Raw genomic sequence first — 13701 nt, 5'->3', positions numbered from 1 at the left:
AGATAGACTTCTTCATTTGTCAAAGCAGCCTAAGGGTGGATGTTACTTCCAGCTTCCCAGGGAAGACAGTATTGGGACAGATCCCATCGTTGCTCTCCTCGCCTGTAAAATAGTAGCCTGTTCTCCAGGTGGTTTGGTCTGTAATTAATTCAGTTGTGTTTTTGAGGTGGTCACGGGAGGAGGCCAGCACAGGGTTGACCTGCTCCGCCATCTTGACTAGAACCTAGAGATGGTCCTTTAAAATATATCTTTATTGATTTCAGAGAGGAAGGGAGAAGGAGAGAGAGATAGAAGTATCAATGATGAAAGAGTATCATTGATTGGCTGCCTCCTGCATGCCCCCTGCTAGGGACTGAGCCCGCAACCTGAATTCAACCTTGACCTCCTGGTACATACGTCAACACTCAACCACTGAGTCACACCGGCCGGGCTGGATCTTAGAATCTTTAGATTGATTGGTTAGTTAGCAGATTTGCATCTTTCATTTTATTCCTAGCAATTTGGGACTCAAGTATGAATCAGCCCAAAGTTGCCATGTTCCCATCTTCTCTGCTGCTAAACCAAACTCCAAAACTAAAAGAAATCTTGTTTCTATTCTCCTAACAATCTTTCCTATTTTTCTCCTGGAAGAGACTCTGTTCTTTGATGGGGATGGAAAGGAGACACATCTGGGGAAGGAGAAGGATTTAAAACTCTTCTGGCCCTAGCCAATTTAACTCAGTGGATAGAACGTTGGCCTGCAAACTGAAGGGTCAAAGATTCAATTCCAGTTGAAGGCACGTACGTCGGTTGCAGGCTCGATCCCGGTCAGGTGCATACGGGAGACAACCAATCTAGATGTGTCTCTCACATCGATGTTTAACTCTCTCTCTCTCTGACTCTGTCTCTACCTCTCCCACTCTCTCTAAAAAAATCAATGGAAAAATGGCCTCAGGTGAGGATTAACAAGAAAAATAAAATAAAATAAAATTCTTCTGCATGAACATTTCACATCTGGTTAGCTCCCCTGTCAACTGCTAACCTACTGGAGACTCCTCTTCCATCAGCACCCACCCCTTCTCCTCCTCCCCTCCAGGCTTATGCACAAACGCCGTCTGCTTCCTTGTCCACCCCTTCCCTATAGTTTTTCATATTTGGGACAATGTTCTTGCACTTCATCTTTCATCTTGAATTAGATCCCCTTTGGGCTGTGCTGGAAAAACCCCTGACTCTGTGGGATTTTTCTCGCCCCGCCTCTGTGCGGCGACATAAAGCACTGCACCGCAGGAGCCCTGCATTGGAATGGATTTCAATCGGAGCCAAGTTGTGTGTGAAGCTAACAATGGCATGAAGCACAATTACATTTCCCAAGTGTCAAACTCAACCTACAGCAGCAGCCTTATATTTTGTGAAGTTTTCCAGTGAAATCAGATTATTGCCTTGGATCTATGGAAAGTGGGAGAAATAATAAAACTAACAAAAATATCAGCTTCAGCCCTAGCCAGCTTGGCTCAGTGGATAGAGCGTCAGCCTGTGGACTCAAGGGTCCCAGGTTTGATTCTGGCCAATGGTACATGCCGGGGTTGCAGGCACATCCCCTGTAGAAGATGTGCAGGAGGCAGCCGATCAATGATTCTCTCATCATTGATGTTTTTTTTTTTTAATATATTTTATTGATTTTGTACAGAAAGGAAGGGAGAGAGATAGAGAGTTAGAAACATTGATGGGAGAGAGTCACCTATCAGCTGCCTCTTGCACACCCCCCACTGGGGATATGCCCGCAACCAAGGTACATGCCCTTGACCGGAATCGAACCCAGAACCCTTCAGTCCCCAAGCCGACGTTCTATCCATTGAGCCAAACCGGTTTCTGCTCATCATTGATGTTTCTGTCTCTCTCTCCTTCTCCCTTTCTTTCTGAAGTCAATAAAGAAATATATATATATATATATATATATATATATATATATATATATATATGCTTCAGTGTATGGAGATCTATACTGGGCATTCTTCTAAGCAATTAAAGAGTCTGAACTCATTTAACATTTACAATAACCCTTTCTTGTACGTACCACCAGCTCTTTATTTTACAAAGGCAGAAGCCGAGACACAAGTAAGTAACATAGCCAAGGTCAAATGTCCCGGAAATGTCAAAGCTAGAATTCATACTCAGGCAATCTAAGCTCCAACGCCCCCCTTCCCCCCTTACTTCCCTGCTAATAATTTTTAAAAATAAATTATTTATGAAAATTGTTTTTCTTTCATGGCGTTGCTTGCTGTGATACCAAGCTGTTCGATTTTCTTTCTCACATGCTTTTCTTTAAGAAAAATGAACACTAATCTGTAATACTTTCAACAATAAAGATTCATTTAAGAAAAGAAGAGAAAATCTAACACTATTTGTTAAAAAATAAATAAATAAACCTTCACATCTTCCTAATTTCAAACCTAATGTGACATCACAGCCATTGAATGACACCCACTTAAATTCTTGATATCAATCAACCTCTGGGTTGAATTCCCAAGACTAGGAAGTCAGTATTTTGTGCTCCTGTATTCCTGTCCTCCAGGGGTTCAGCAGGAGGCAGCTGATCAATGTTTCTCTCTCATAGATGTTTCCAACTAACTCTCTATTCCTCTCTCTTCCTCTCTGTAAAAAATCAATAAGATATATTTAAAAAAAAAAAAAAAAAGACTTGAGGAATCTTTGATTCCCTCTTCTTGCCTTTTTTTTTTTTAAATATATTTCTATTGATTTCCAAGAGGAAAAGAGAAGGGGGGGGGGGGAGAGAGAGAGAGAGAGAGAGAGAGAGAGAGAGAGAGAGAGAGAGAGAGAGAGAAACATCAATTATGAGAGAGAATCATGGATCAGCTGCCTCCCGCTCGCCCCTGACTGGGGATCGAGCCCAAAACCCGGGCAGGTGCCCTGTCCGGGAATCAAACAGTGACCTCCTGGTGCATAGGTTGATGCTAAACCATGGAACCATACCAGCTGGGCTGTTTTCTTTTCTTTTTATTTGTTGATAGATTGATTTCAGAGAGGGAGAGAGAAACATCAATAATGAGAGAGAAGCATTGATCAGGTACCTTCTGCTCGCCCCCTACTGGGAAGTGAGCCTAAACCCGGGCATGTGCTCTTGATCTGAATCAAACCCGGGACCCTTCAGTCCACAGGAATCAAACCCGGGACCCCTTCAGTCCACAGGCCTGTGCTCTATCCACTGAGCCAAACCAGCTAGGGCTTGTTTCATTTTTAATATTGAGGTAAAACTCTATGGGCAAAGCTCATTCAATATATACATTCACATTTCATTTCCTTCCACAAACGTTTATTTCAAATGTTTCACTGGATTTCTTTGAGAGCTTGCTTAGACCTCCCTCAGAAATGCATTTATCTTAATGACTCTATTCAGAGAGATTCGTGTAGGTGAGTTTTACTGCCCCATTCTTCTTCCTTCGTGCCTTCCGTATTTTAATCGGGAGAAATTGGAGTGTATTAACTCGATGCAGTGACGGGTGAGAATGCCCATAAATCATTCTTCCTACTTCAAGCGCCCCGGCTCCCGCATCCATTATAATTAGCTGTCACTTCCGCCCTTTCTTGTGGAAGTCGCCAACATGTAGCTGTCATATTTATCAAAACCTTTTCCGAAGCTCAGTTCCCACTGCAACGGCGAGGAAAATGAGCTCCGTTGCCTGGTGCCATTGTAACGTGGCCTCCTTCACCCCCACCCACCCACTGCCCACGCCTCTGTGCTGTGTTAGCCGCAGCTGATGGTGCCCTGCCTGGACCTTAAGAGCCGCCTAAACACACCCTTTTGTTCCTGATTGCCCACACGGCGAGATGCTCATTCTATGAGCGGTGGGTCTGCATGGCATTCTTAGAGTACCGTGGGGGAAATGGTGCTTAATGGCAAAAAGCAAGATTAAAATAAGCCAGCCCTGCCAAAACCGGTTTGGCTCAATGGATAGAGCGTCGGTCTGCGGACTGAAAAGTCCCGGGTTCGATTCTGGCCAAGGGCATGTACCTTGGTGGCGAGCATATCCCCAGTAGGGGGTGTGCAAGAGGCAGCTGATCGATGATTCTCTCTCATCGATGTTTCTAGCTCTCTATCCCTCTCTCTTCCTCTCTGTAAAAAATCAAAATATATTAAATACATAATAAATAAATAAATAAATAAGCCCTAGCTGGTTTGGCTCAGTGGATAGAACATTGGCCTGTGGACTGTCTTTCAGGCCTAAACGGGCAGTGGGACATCCCTTGAGGGATCCCAGATTGGAGAGGGTGCAGGCTGGGCTGAAGGACACCCTCCTGCCCCCGTGCACGAATTTCGTGCACCGGGCCTCTAGCTTACAATAAATAGGGACGGTATTCAGGCAACAAGATCACTTGCTCCCTCAGGGCGGTTATGCCTCAGAAGGGTCTGGAAAAGAGGATCAGTCTGGTATTTCAAGGGTATGTTAACATAGACGCACGAGAACAACGGACAGGATTCTCTCTTTTTTAATATATATTTTTATTGATTTCAGAGAAAAGGGGAGAGAGGAGAGAGAGAAGCATCCCTGATGAGAGAGAATCGCTGATCAGCTGCATTCTGCAAACCCCCTACTGGGGATTGAACCCCCAATCCGGCCTTGTGCCCTGGGCCGAAATCAAACCCGGGACCCTTGAGTCTGCAGGCTGATGCTCTATCCATTGAGCCAAACCAGCTAGGGCGGACAGGGCTCCTTAAGGCAAAAGTGAACCTTTTACTTAGACAGTTATAGGGCTGGGCAGGACTACCCACCATGACCTGCCTGGTTAGGAATTTATGATCAGATCACGCTGTGAGGTTTCTCTCGGTCACTGAGCTTGTCAGACCTGTCACAGGCCTCGTCGGATTTACCACAAAGCCCCTCTTTTGTTCACAAATGTAAATGCTTTCTGGCCTTTTGTACCCAGACTCACTTTTTGCTGACATCCTTGCTTTTGTTTTGACAGTGCAATGGGAGTTGAGTCCCAACAGTGGAGGGTAAGCAGTTTCCAACTTCAAGTTTTAAAATCTTTTGGATTATAAATTCTCAGAGTCAGAAGACAACTTAGAGCTGCCTTTCCCAGTGGGGGGACGTGCAGGAGGCAGCCGATCCATGATTCTCTCTCATCATGGATGTTTCTATGCTCTCTCTCCCTCTTCCTTCCTCTCTGAAATCCATTTTTAAAAAGAAAGAGATGTGGTAAACAAGATGTGTGAGACTGCTGCTTTAGAGCAAACCTTTTTATATAAGTAGAAAGACTGTACTCTAAAATAATTTTAAAAAGTATAATATAGTAAATGCAAAAGGTAGATGTAAGGTTTGAGGCGCAGAAAACTGACCACCAAGACATGTTAAAGTTTATTCCCCAGCAATGAGGGGGACTCATTTCGGAGGTAGAGAAATCAGAATTGAAGGAGTGGGGAGGGGACAAAGACCCAGCCAGGCTGCCTCCAGATGGACAGGGAGAGAAGCAACACATGGTGGGTCTGGGGGTCCTTTTGAGGGGAGGAACAGGAAAGGGTTGGACCCAGGGCGGAACAGGAAGGGGTGGGCTCCAGGACACTTTGGCAGGCGCTGATTGGTGGTTCAATGTCTTGGGGATGTCTCTGTGGCAGATGCCAGTGATGTCCTAACTCCGCCCACCAGGTGGGGGGAGGGAGGATCTCACAGCAGAAACAGCCCTTTCTTATCATTACCCGGTATTAGTACCGCACAGAGCTATACTTTTGAACGACAGGCAGCACGTTAGGCTCATGCACACCGGCATCACCACAAACACGTGGTGTGTACAGTCAGGTGCTGGGCAGGCTTCTAGCCGCGGAGCCACAGGCTGTACCCACATGATGTGAGCTGAACAAAACGGCCTCACAAAGCTTTTCTCAGCATGTCCCCATCCTTAACATAACACACATCAAGCCGAAACAGGTTTGGCTCAGTGCATAGAGCCTCAGTCTGTGGACTGAAGGGTCCCGGGTTTGATTCCGGTCAAGGGGATGTACGTTGATTTCGGGCACATCCCTGGTAGGAGGTGTGTAGGAGGCAGCTGATGGATGTTTCTCTCTCATCGATGTTTCTAGCTCTCTATCCCTCTCTCTTCCTCTCTGTAAAAAAAAAAAAAAAAAAAAAAAAAAAAAAAAAAAAAGTTGACCCATGGACCAAGAGGTCACTGGTTCAATTCCCAGTCAGGAGGCAGCTGATTTATATTTCAGTGTTTTTCTCTCATCGATGTTTCTATCTCTCCCTCTGCCTTCTTCTCACTCTAAAAATCAATTTAGCCCTAGCTGGTTTGGCTCAGTGGATAGAGCATCGGCCTTCGGACTGAAGGGTCTCAGATTCTATTCCAGTTAAGAGCACATGCCCGGGTTGTGGGCTCCATCCCAGTAGGGGACGTGCAGGAGGCAGCCGATCAATGATTCCCTCCCATCATTGATGGTGTCTCTCTCTCTCTCTCTCTCTCTCTCTCTCTCTCTCTCTCTCTCTCTGCTTTCCTCTCTGAAATCAATAAAAATATTTTTTAAATAAAATAAAAATAAAAAGTCCATTTTTAAAAACCATTAAAGAGGAACTTGGCTAATCTCTATCAGCCCATCAGTGTAGCTGGTAGTGGGGGAAATAACATGGGTTTGGGGTTTCCACGTGTAGACTTTCAAAGGAACAAACAGCTACTCCTTCATCCTTGTGCATTGTTTTCTCTCTGAAACCAACACGGTCAGACGCACATGGCCTTGATGCCTTTGTGTGTGTGTGTTTTGTTTTTGTTTTGTTTTGTCTCAGATGAAAGAACTCGGTGTCATCTTCTACAACTGCAGCTGCCTGGTCCTGGATTTGCAAAGGATCTTGGCTTTGTACAGCTCCTTGAAGTTCAAGAGCAGAGTGCCCCAGACCTGGTCCAAGAGGCTCTACGGCGTCTACGACAACGAGAAGAAGCTGCAGCTGCAGTTGAACGAAACCAAATCGCAAGCGTTTGTGTCGGTGAGTTGCTGCCTCTCTGTCTCCTCCTCCACACCCCAGACCCCCTGTCCGGGCCCTTTGTTCTGATGGACACTCCAGAGTGGCCTTACGTTGGGCAGCGATGAATTTGACAGGTCGGTTTCTGTTCCAGTCCTTGAGTTCAAATCTGTCCAGTCATGCCTTAGCTTGTTTGGCTCAATGGATAGAGCATCAGCCTGCGAACTGAGGGGTCCCAGGTTCGATTCCGGCCAAGGGCACATGCCCGGGTTGCAGGCTCGATCCCCAGTAGGGGGCGTGCAGGAGGCAGCCAATCCATGATTCTCTCTCATCATGGATATTTCTCTCTCTCTCTCCCTCTCCCTTCCTTGCTAAAATCAATAAAATATATATATTTTTTTAATCTGTCCACTCTTATGCTCTGGCATATGCTATCCCTAATGAGGATGACCAGGGTAAATGTTAATAATCATTCCCAATTCCAGATACTTTATGTAATCTGATTGGACCCTTACAATCATCCCTTAAGGTAGACCTAGGATTTTGTTACAAATGAGGTTATATTGGTCAGCCAGTGTGGCTCAGTGGTTGAGCCTCTACCTATGAACCAGGAGGTCATGGTTAGATTCCTGGTCAAGGGCATGTACATTGGTTGCAGGCACATCCCCAGTAGGGGGTGTGTAGGAGGCAGCCAATCAATGGTTCTCTTTTTCCTCCTCTCCCTTCCTCTCTGAAATCAATAAAAATATATCTAATACATATATATCTAGTACATATATTTTAAAATATATCTAGTATATATATTTTAAATATATCTAGTACATATATATCTAGTACATATATATCTAGTACATTATATATAATACAAATATATCTAGTATATATATATATATAGTACTATATATCTAGTACAAATATATCTAGTACATATATATCTAATATAAATATATCTAGTACATATATATTTTATTTATTTATTTATTTTCTTTGTAATTGATTTTTTAATGTCCTTAATTTGATTTTTAATTCCTTGAGGCTAGGAATTGTGTGTTATTTTATTTATTTGTTTATTTAATTATTTAAAATAAATCTTTATTCAGGTTATTACAGTTGTTCCTCTTTTTCCCCCCATAGCTCCCCTCCATTCTAGTACATATATTTTTAAATTTCCTCCCAAAACAGACTGAGAGGACAGACTTGAGACCAATCCCACCACACTTTGCTGCCTGCATGCCCCAACTCTGATAGGATGGCTAATATATTTGTCTTATCTGCTAAAGAACTGGAAAGTCGGTTTGCAAAAAGAGAGAGAGAGAGAGAGAGAGAGAGAGAGAGCGAGCTGAAATCGGTTTGACTCAATGGATAAAGCGTTGGCCTGTGGACTGAAGGGTCCTGGGTTCGAATCCGATCAAGGGCATGTACCTTCGTTGGAGGCACATCCCCAGTGGGGGGTGTGCAAGAGGCAGCTGATCGATGATTCTCTCTCATCGATCTTTCTAACTCTCTCTCCCTCTCTCTTTCTCTCTGTAAAAAATCAATAATATATATATATATATATATATATATATATATATATATATATATATATATATATATATATTTTTTTTTTTTTTTTTTTTTTTTTTTTAAGAGAGAGAGAAAAACCCAGTTGACGCAAGTTAATGCCCTAAAAGCTTGGTCTCTGTGCTCCCACAGAATTCCCCCAAACTCTTTTGCCCTAAAAACAGAAGCTTTGACATCGACGCCATCTACAGCGTGATCGATGACGCCAAGCAGTACGTGTACATCGCCGTTATGGACTACCTGCCCATCTCCAGCACAAGCACTAAGAGGTCAGTGAGCGCATGGCCTTGACTTAGAACCTGGTCTCGGGGACCAGGCACCGAGCTGGCGACCCCTGGGGAAGCCCACCTGCACACCCAGGTCACATCAGGTCACTCATCATTCCAGCCAGCTGGGCGAGCCCGGCCGGCATTGGCTCTGTGGTTAATGAACCAGAAGGTCATGTCACAGTTTGATTCCTGGTCTGGGCCACATACCGGGGCTACAGGCTCGATGTCCAGTAGGGGGCGTGCAGGAGGCAGCTAAGTGATCATTCTCTCTCGTCATTGATGTATCTTTCTCTCCATCTCCCTTCTTCTTCTTTTTTTTTTTTTTTTTTTTTAATCTATTTTATTGACTTTTTGCAGAGAGGAAGGGAGAGGGAAACATCAGTGAGAGAGAAACATCCACCAGTTGCCTCCTGCACACTCCCTACTGGGGATGTGCCCGCAACCAAGGTACATGCCCTTGACCAGAATCGAACCTGGGACCTTTCAGTCCTCAGGCCGACGCTCTGTCCACTGGGCCAAATCCGTTAGGGCTCTTCTCTGAAATCAATAAAAACATACTAAAAATAAGAAGAGAAGTTGTTGGGGGATTGAGGACAAGTATGTGATACCTTAATCAATAAAGAAAATTTTTTTAAAAGTTGATTCTTGGGCCGGGACCGGTTTGGCTCAATGGATAGAGCATCGGCTTGGGGACTGAAGGGTCCCGGGTTTGATTCTGGTCAAGGGCATGTACCTTGGTTGCGGGCATATCCCCAGTAGGGGGTGTGCAAGAGGCAGCTGATCGATGACTGTCTCTCATCGATGTTTCTAACTCTCTATCTCTCTCCCTTCCTCTCTGAACAAAATCAATAAAATATATTTTAAAAAATAATAATAATAAAATTTTAAAAAGTTGATTCTTAGAGCATAGGTAGAGTTGGAAGTGCAGTGAGGGTGGCATGGGTGGTGTGTCAGGGTGTCCATGACCTCTGCCCTCACAGCCTGAGGCCTGGTGTTGGGAGACTGGTGGTAGGCAAGGGCAGATCTCCATAAAGCATCTTCTCTCGGTGCTCTAGCCCAGGAGGCCTGCTTTTGTTTTTGTTTTTCCCCCAAGGTATCCTACAGTCACATATACACTGAGTGGCCAGGTTATTAAGATCTCTGAACGCATCATAATCTGGCCACTCAGTGTCTAACCTATAGAATAAAAGGTTAATATGCAAATTGTCCCATCGACCAGGAGTTCAACCAGCAGGCAGGCCGGCCAACCGCCCCCCTGGCCAGGCTGGCTGGACCCCACCCATGCACGAATTCATGCACCGGGTCTCTAATGCACACACACACACAGAGAGAGAATGGCCAGATTATTATGATCTCTGAACACATAGTAATCTGTCCACTCAATGTATATCCTGTATAATAAAAGGCTAATATGCAAATTGTCCCCTCAACCAGGAGTTTGACCAGCAGGCAGGCCAGCCAACCGCCTGTGTCCCCTCCCTCTGGCCAGGCTGGCCAGACCCCACCCATGCACAAATTCATGCACCGAGCCTCTAATATATTTATACACGCACTGAGTGGCCAGATTATATATTATGCGTTCAGAGATCATCATAATCTGGCCACTCGGTGTATATCACAGAACAAAGTAACGGTCACATGAACATCGGTGTTCTCGGAGGCCTAGTAAATCTATTTTCCAAAACTAACTTGCTTGCTCCATTTTGATCCATGTCGGTATTATTTCCGCAGGTCCTACTGGCCAGACTTGGATGGGAAGATAAGAGAAGCGTTGGTTTTGCGAAGCGTCAAAGTTCGACTCCTGATCAGCTTCTGGAAGGAAACGGATCCCCTTACGTTTAACTTCATCTCGTCTCTTAAAGCTATCTGCACTGAAATCGCTGACTGCAGTTTGAAAGTGGTAAGTATTCTGTTGCTTCGTTCTTCTTTTTTTTTTTTTTAATATATTTTTTATTGATTTTTTACAGAGAGGAAGGGAGAGGGATAGAGAGCTAAGAAACGTCAATGAGAGAGAAACATCGGCCAGCTGCCTCTTGCACACCCCCAATGGGGATGTGCCCGCAACCAAGGTACATGCCCTTGACCGGAATCGAACCTGGGACCTTTCAGTCCGCAGACCGATGCTCTACCACTGAGCCAAACAAGTTTCAGCTGCTTTGCTCTTAGAGAGAAAGTGTCCCTTCCCTCTGCACATCCACCCATGAAAGCTATAAGCACACACATTCCAACACACTCCCAGTAAGAACAGGAATACCAGTCCTCCAGGGAGAGAAAAACACTTTAAAAGGTAGGGTAGGGCCCGGCCGGTGTGGCTCAGTGGTTGGGCTTTGAGCTATGAACCAGGAGGTCATGGTTCGATTCCTGGTCAGGGCACATGCCCTGGTTCCGGGCTCCATCTCAATCAGGGGCATGGAGGAGGCAGTCGAGCAATGATTCCCTTTCATCATTGGTGTTTCTTTCTCTCCCTCTCTAAAATCAATAAGAATATATTTAAAGAGAAAAAAAAAACACACACCCAAGGAGAGAGAGATTGGAAGACTTCGTAGGAGGCAAATGTGGGTTAGGAGGTGAACAAGCCTTTAGACTTCATTCTTTTTTTTTTTTTTAATATGTTTTATTGATTTTTTAAAGAGAGGAAGAGAGAGGGATAGAGAGCTAGAAACATCGATGAGAGAGAAACATCGACCAGCTGCCTCCTGCACACCCCCTACTGGGGATGTGCCCGCAACCAAGGTACATGCCCTTGACCGGAATCGAACCTGGGACCTTTCAGTCTGCAGGCTGATGCTCTATCCACTGAGCCACACCGTTCGATTCCGGTCAAAGGCACGTGCCCGGGTTGCAGCCTCAATCCCCAGTAGGGGGGAGTGCAGGAGGCAGCTGATCAACAATTCTCTCTCATCATTGATGTTTCTCTCTTTCTCACTCTCCCTCTCCCTTCCTTGCTGAAATCAATAAAAATAGATTTAAAAAAAAATAAATAAAAGACCAAAAGCATTCTCTGTTCACCTGCTCTATTTATTTCTCCGTTTGTGTCTTCCAGAAGTTCTTTGACCTGGAGAGAGAGAACGCGTGTGCAACCAAAGAACAGAGGAACCTCACCTTCCCGAGACTGAATCGCAACAAGTACATGGTCACGGACGGAGCGGCTTACATCGGTAGGTGCCCGGGCTGCGGGGCAGGCCCCTCGGGGAGCCCGGGTCCGAGGTGGCCCCGCTGTGCTCTGCCCCACGGGGAGGAGGCACTGGGGCACCGGGGAAGGAGGGTGGGGCCCTGAAGGTCAGGAAACATGACAGTGAGGGTAAAGAACTCTCAGCCTGGCATCTCTGTGGCTGGCTCGCCTACTAAGAGACCCTAGGAGATGTTTTTTTCTTTCTTTTAAATATTTTATTGATTTTTTACAGAGAGGAAGAGAGAGGGATAGAGAGTTAGAAACATCGACGAGAGAGAATCATCTATCAGCTGCCTCTTACACACACCCCATCAGGGATGTGCCTGCAACCAAGGTACATGCCCTTGACCGGAATCGAACCCGGGGTCTTTCAGTCCGCAGGCCGATGCTCTATCCAGTGAGCCAAACCGGTTTCAGCGAGATTTTTTTTTTTTTTTCCATAAATGATTTGCGGGAGTTTCTTTGGTCGTGGTGAGGTGGTAGGTGAGGTGGTGACTGGCTCATTACCGGGGCGTCCTGGCACCCTGCCCCTTCCCTACACTCAGGACCACAACCAGCATGCCAACACGCCCCCAGGGCGACAGTCCCACCCTTAGACCATGCATGTAAGCTCTCAGTCTTCTCATCTGTAAAATGGGCCCAACAGGAGCTCCTCCTTCACCGGGTGAAGGTGACATTTGGATCTGATGTGCACATCACCCGGCACGGGGGTCACCCCGAGTCACGGGAGCGCTGTCTCCGAAGGCCATGGAGTTCCAGGTGCGGCCATCCCGCGTCCTGATGGAATGACTCACTGGCGGGTCGAGTGTGTTCTCCTGTCCCACCGTGTGTGTCCGGCCAGGGCAGCCCCTTCCGCCGGAGCCATGGGGATGGTCGGGTCCAGGCACCGTGGGATTGCGGGGCTCAAATCTGGACACTCTGCCTGCAGGGTCTCCTGAAAGTAAGGTGTTGGGTGGACGTGCAGCTGTGACTGGGGCCTCCGCCCAGATGTTCTTTCGATGAATTAAACGAGTGTTTTGGACTCAGACAAATGGGTTTTGAGTTTTACACTGACCCCCAAGCCTGACACGGTGGGAAGCCATGCATCCTTTCTCATTGATTCCTCCTTTGTAAAACGAGTAACTGTGTCCCCTCCCGCCGTGGGTGGTGGAATGAGGAGTGATTGAGATAATATAGGAAAGGCTCTTATCTGCGAAGATCCTAAGTAAACATTCATTCCTGGCTGTCTCACTTCTTCCCTCATAATGCATACCGCGTTTTAAAATAGACTATTTTTTTTCCAGAGAAGTTTTATGTTCCAACACAACTGAGCATAAATTACAGAGACTTCCTATATACCCCCCCCCCCAACCCCACACACAGCCTCCCCCAGATTCCCCCACGAGAGTGGTGCATATGCCACCGTTGATAAACCAACATTGACATCATCATCATCATCATCATCATCACCCAAAGCCCATAGGTTACCTTAGGGTTCACTGTCGGTTTAGTACATCCTGTGGGTTTGGACAAATGTATGATGACGTCATTGTGTGATGTCTATGATGTCATCCATCATTATAGTATCACACGGTATTTTCTTTTTTTTAATATATTTTATTGATTTTTTTAGAGAGAGGGATAGAGAGTTAGAAACATCGATGAGAGAGAATCATCGACCAGCTGCCTCTTGCACACCCCCCACTGGGTACATGCCCTTGACCGCAATCGAACCTGGGACCTTTCAGTCCACAGGCTGATGCTCTGTCCACTG

At 45.8% G+C, this 13701-nt stretch overlaps 1 protein-coding gene across 5 annotated transcripts in view; it reads left to right on the top strand.

Annotated features, from left to right (window-relative positions):
• PLD5 (phospholipase D family member 5) overlaps window positions 1-13701 on the top strand; it is a 122469-nt gene that overhangs the window by 102195 nt on the left and 6573 nt on the right. For all 5 annotated transcript variants that reach the window (XM_084868901.1, XM_084868902.1, XM_084868903.1 and 2 more), the window contains 4 exons: window positions 6771-6968; window positions 8640-8776; window positions 10508-10676; window positions 11820-11934. In XM_084868901.1, the coding sequence (XP_084725027.1) occupies window positions 6771-6968; window positions 8640-8776; window positions 10508-10676; window positions 11820-11934 (619 nt within the window). The remainder of the gene's footprint in view (window positions 1-6770; window positions 6969-8639; window positions 8777-10507; window positions 10677-11819; window positions 11935-13701) is intronic.

The sequence above is a fragment of the Pipistrellus hanaki genome (assembly GCF_964339955.1).
Source record: "Pipistrellus hanaki genome assembly, chromosome: 20".
Classification (NCBI taxonomy): Eukaryota; Metazoa; Chordata; class Mammalia; order Chiroptera; family Vespertilionidae; genus Pipistrellus; species Pipistrellus hanaki.
The sequence above is the reverse complement of the archived record's forward strand: the minus strand, read 5'-3'. Positions and strand labels throughout refer to the sequence as shown.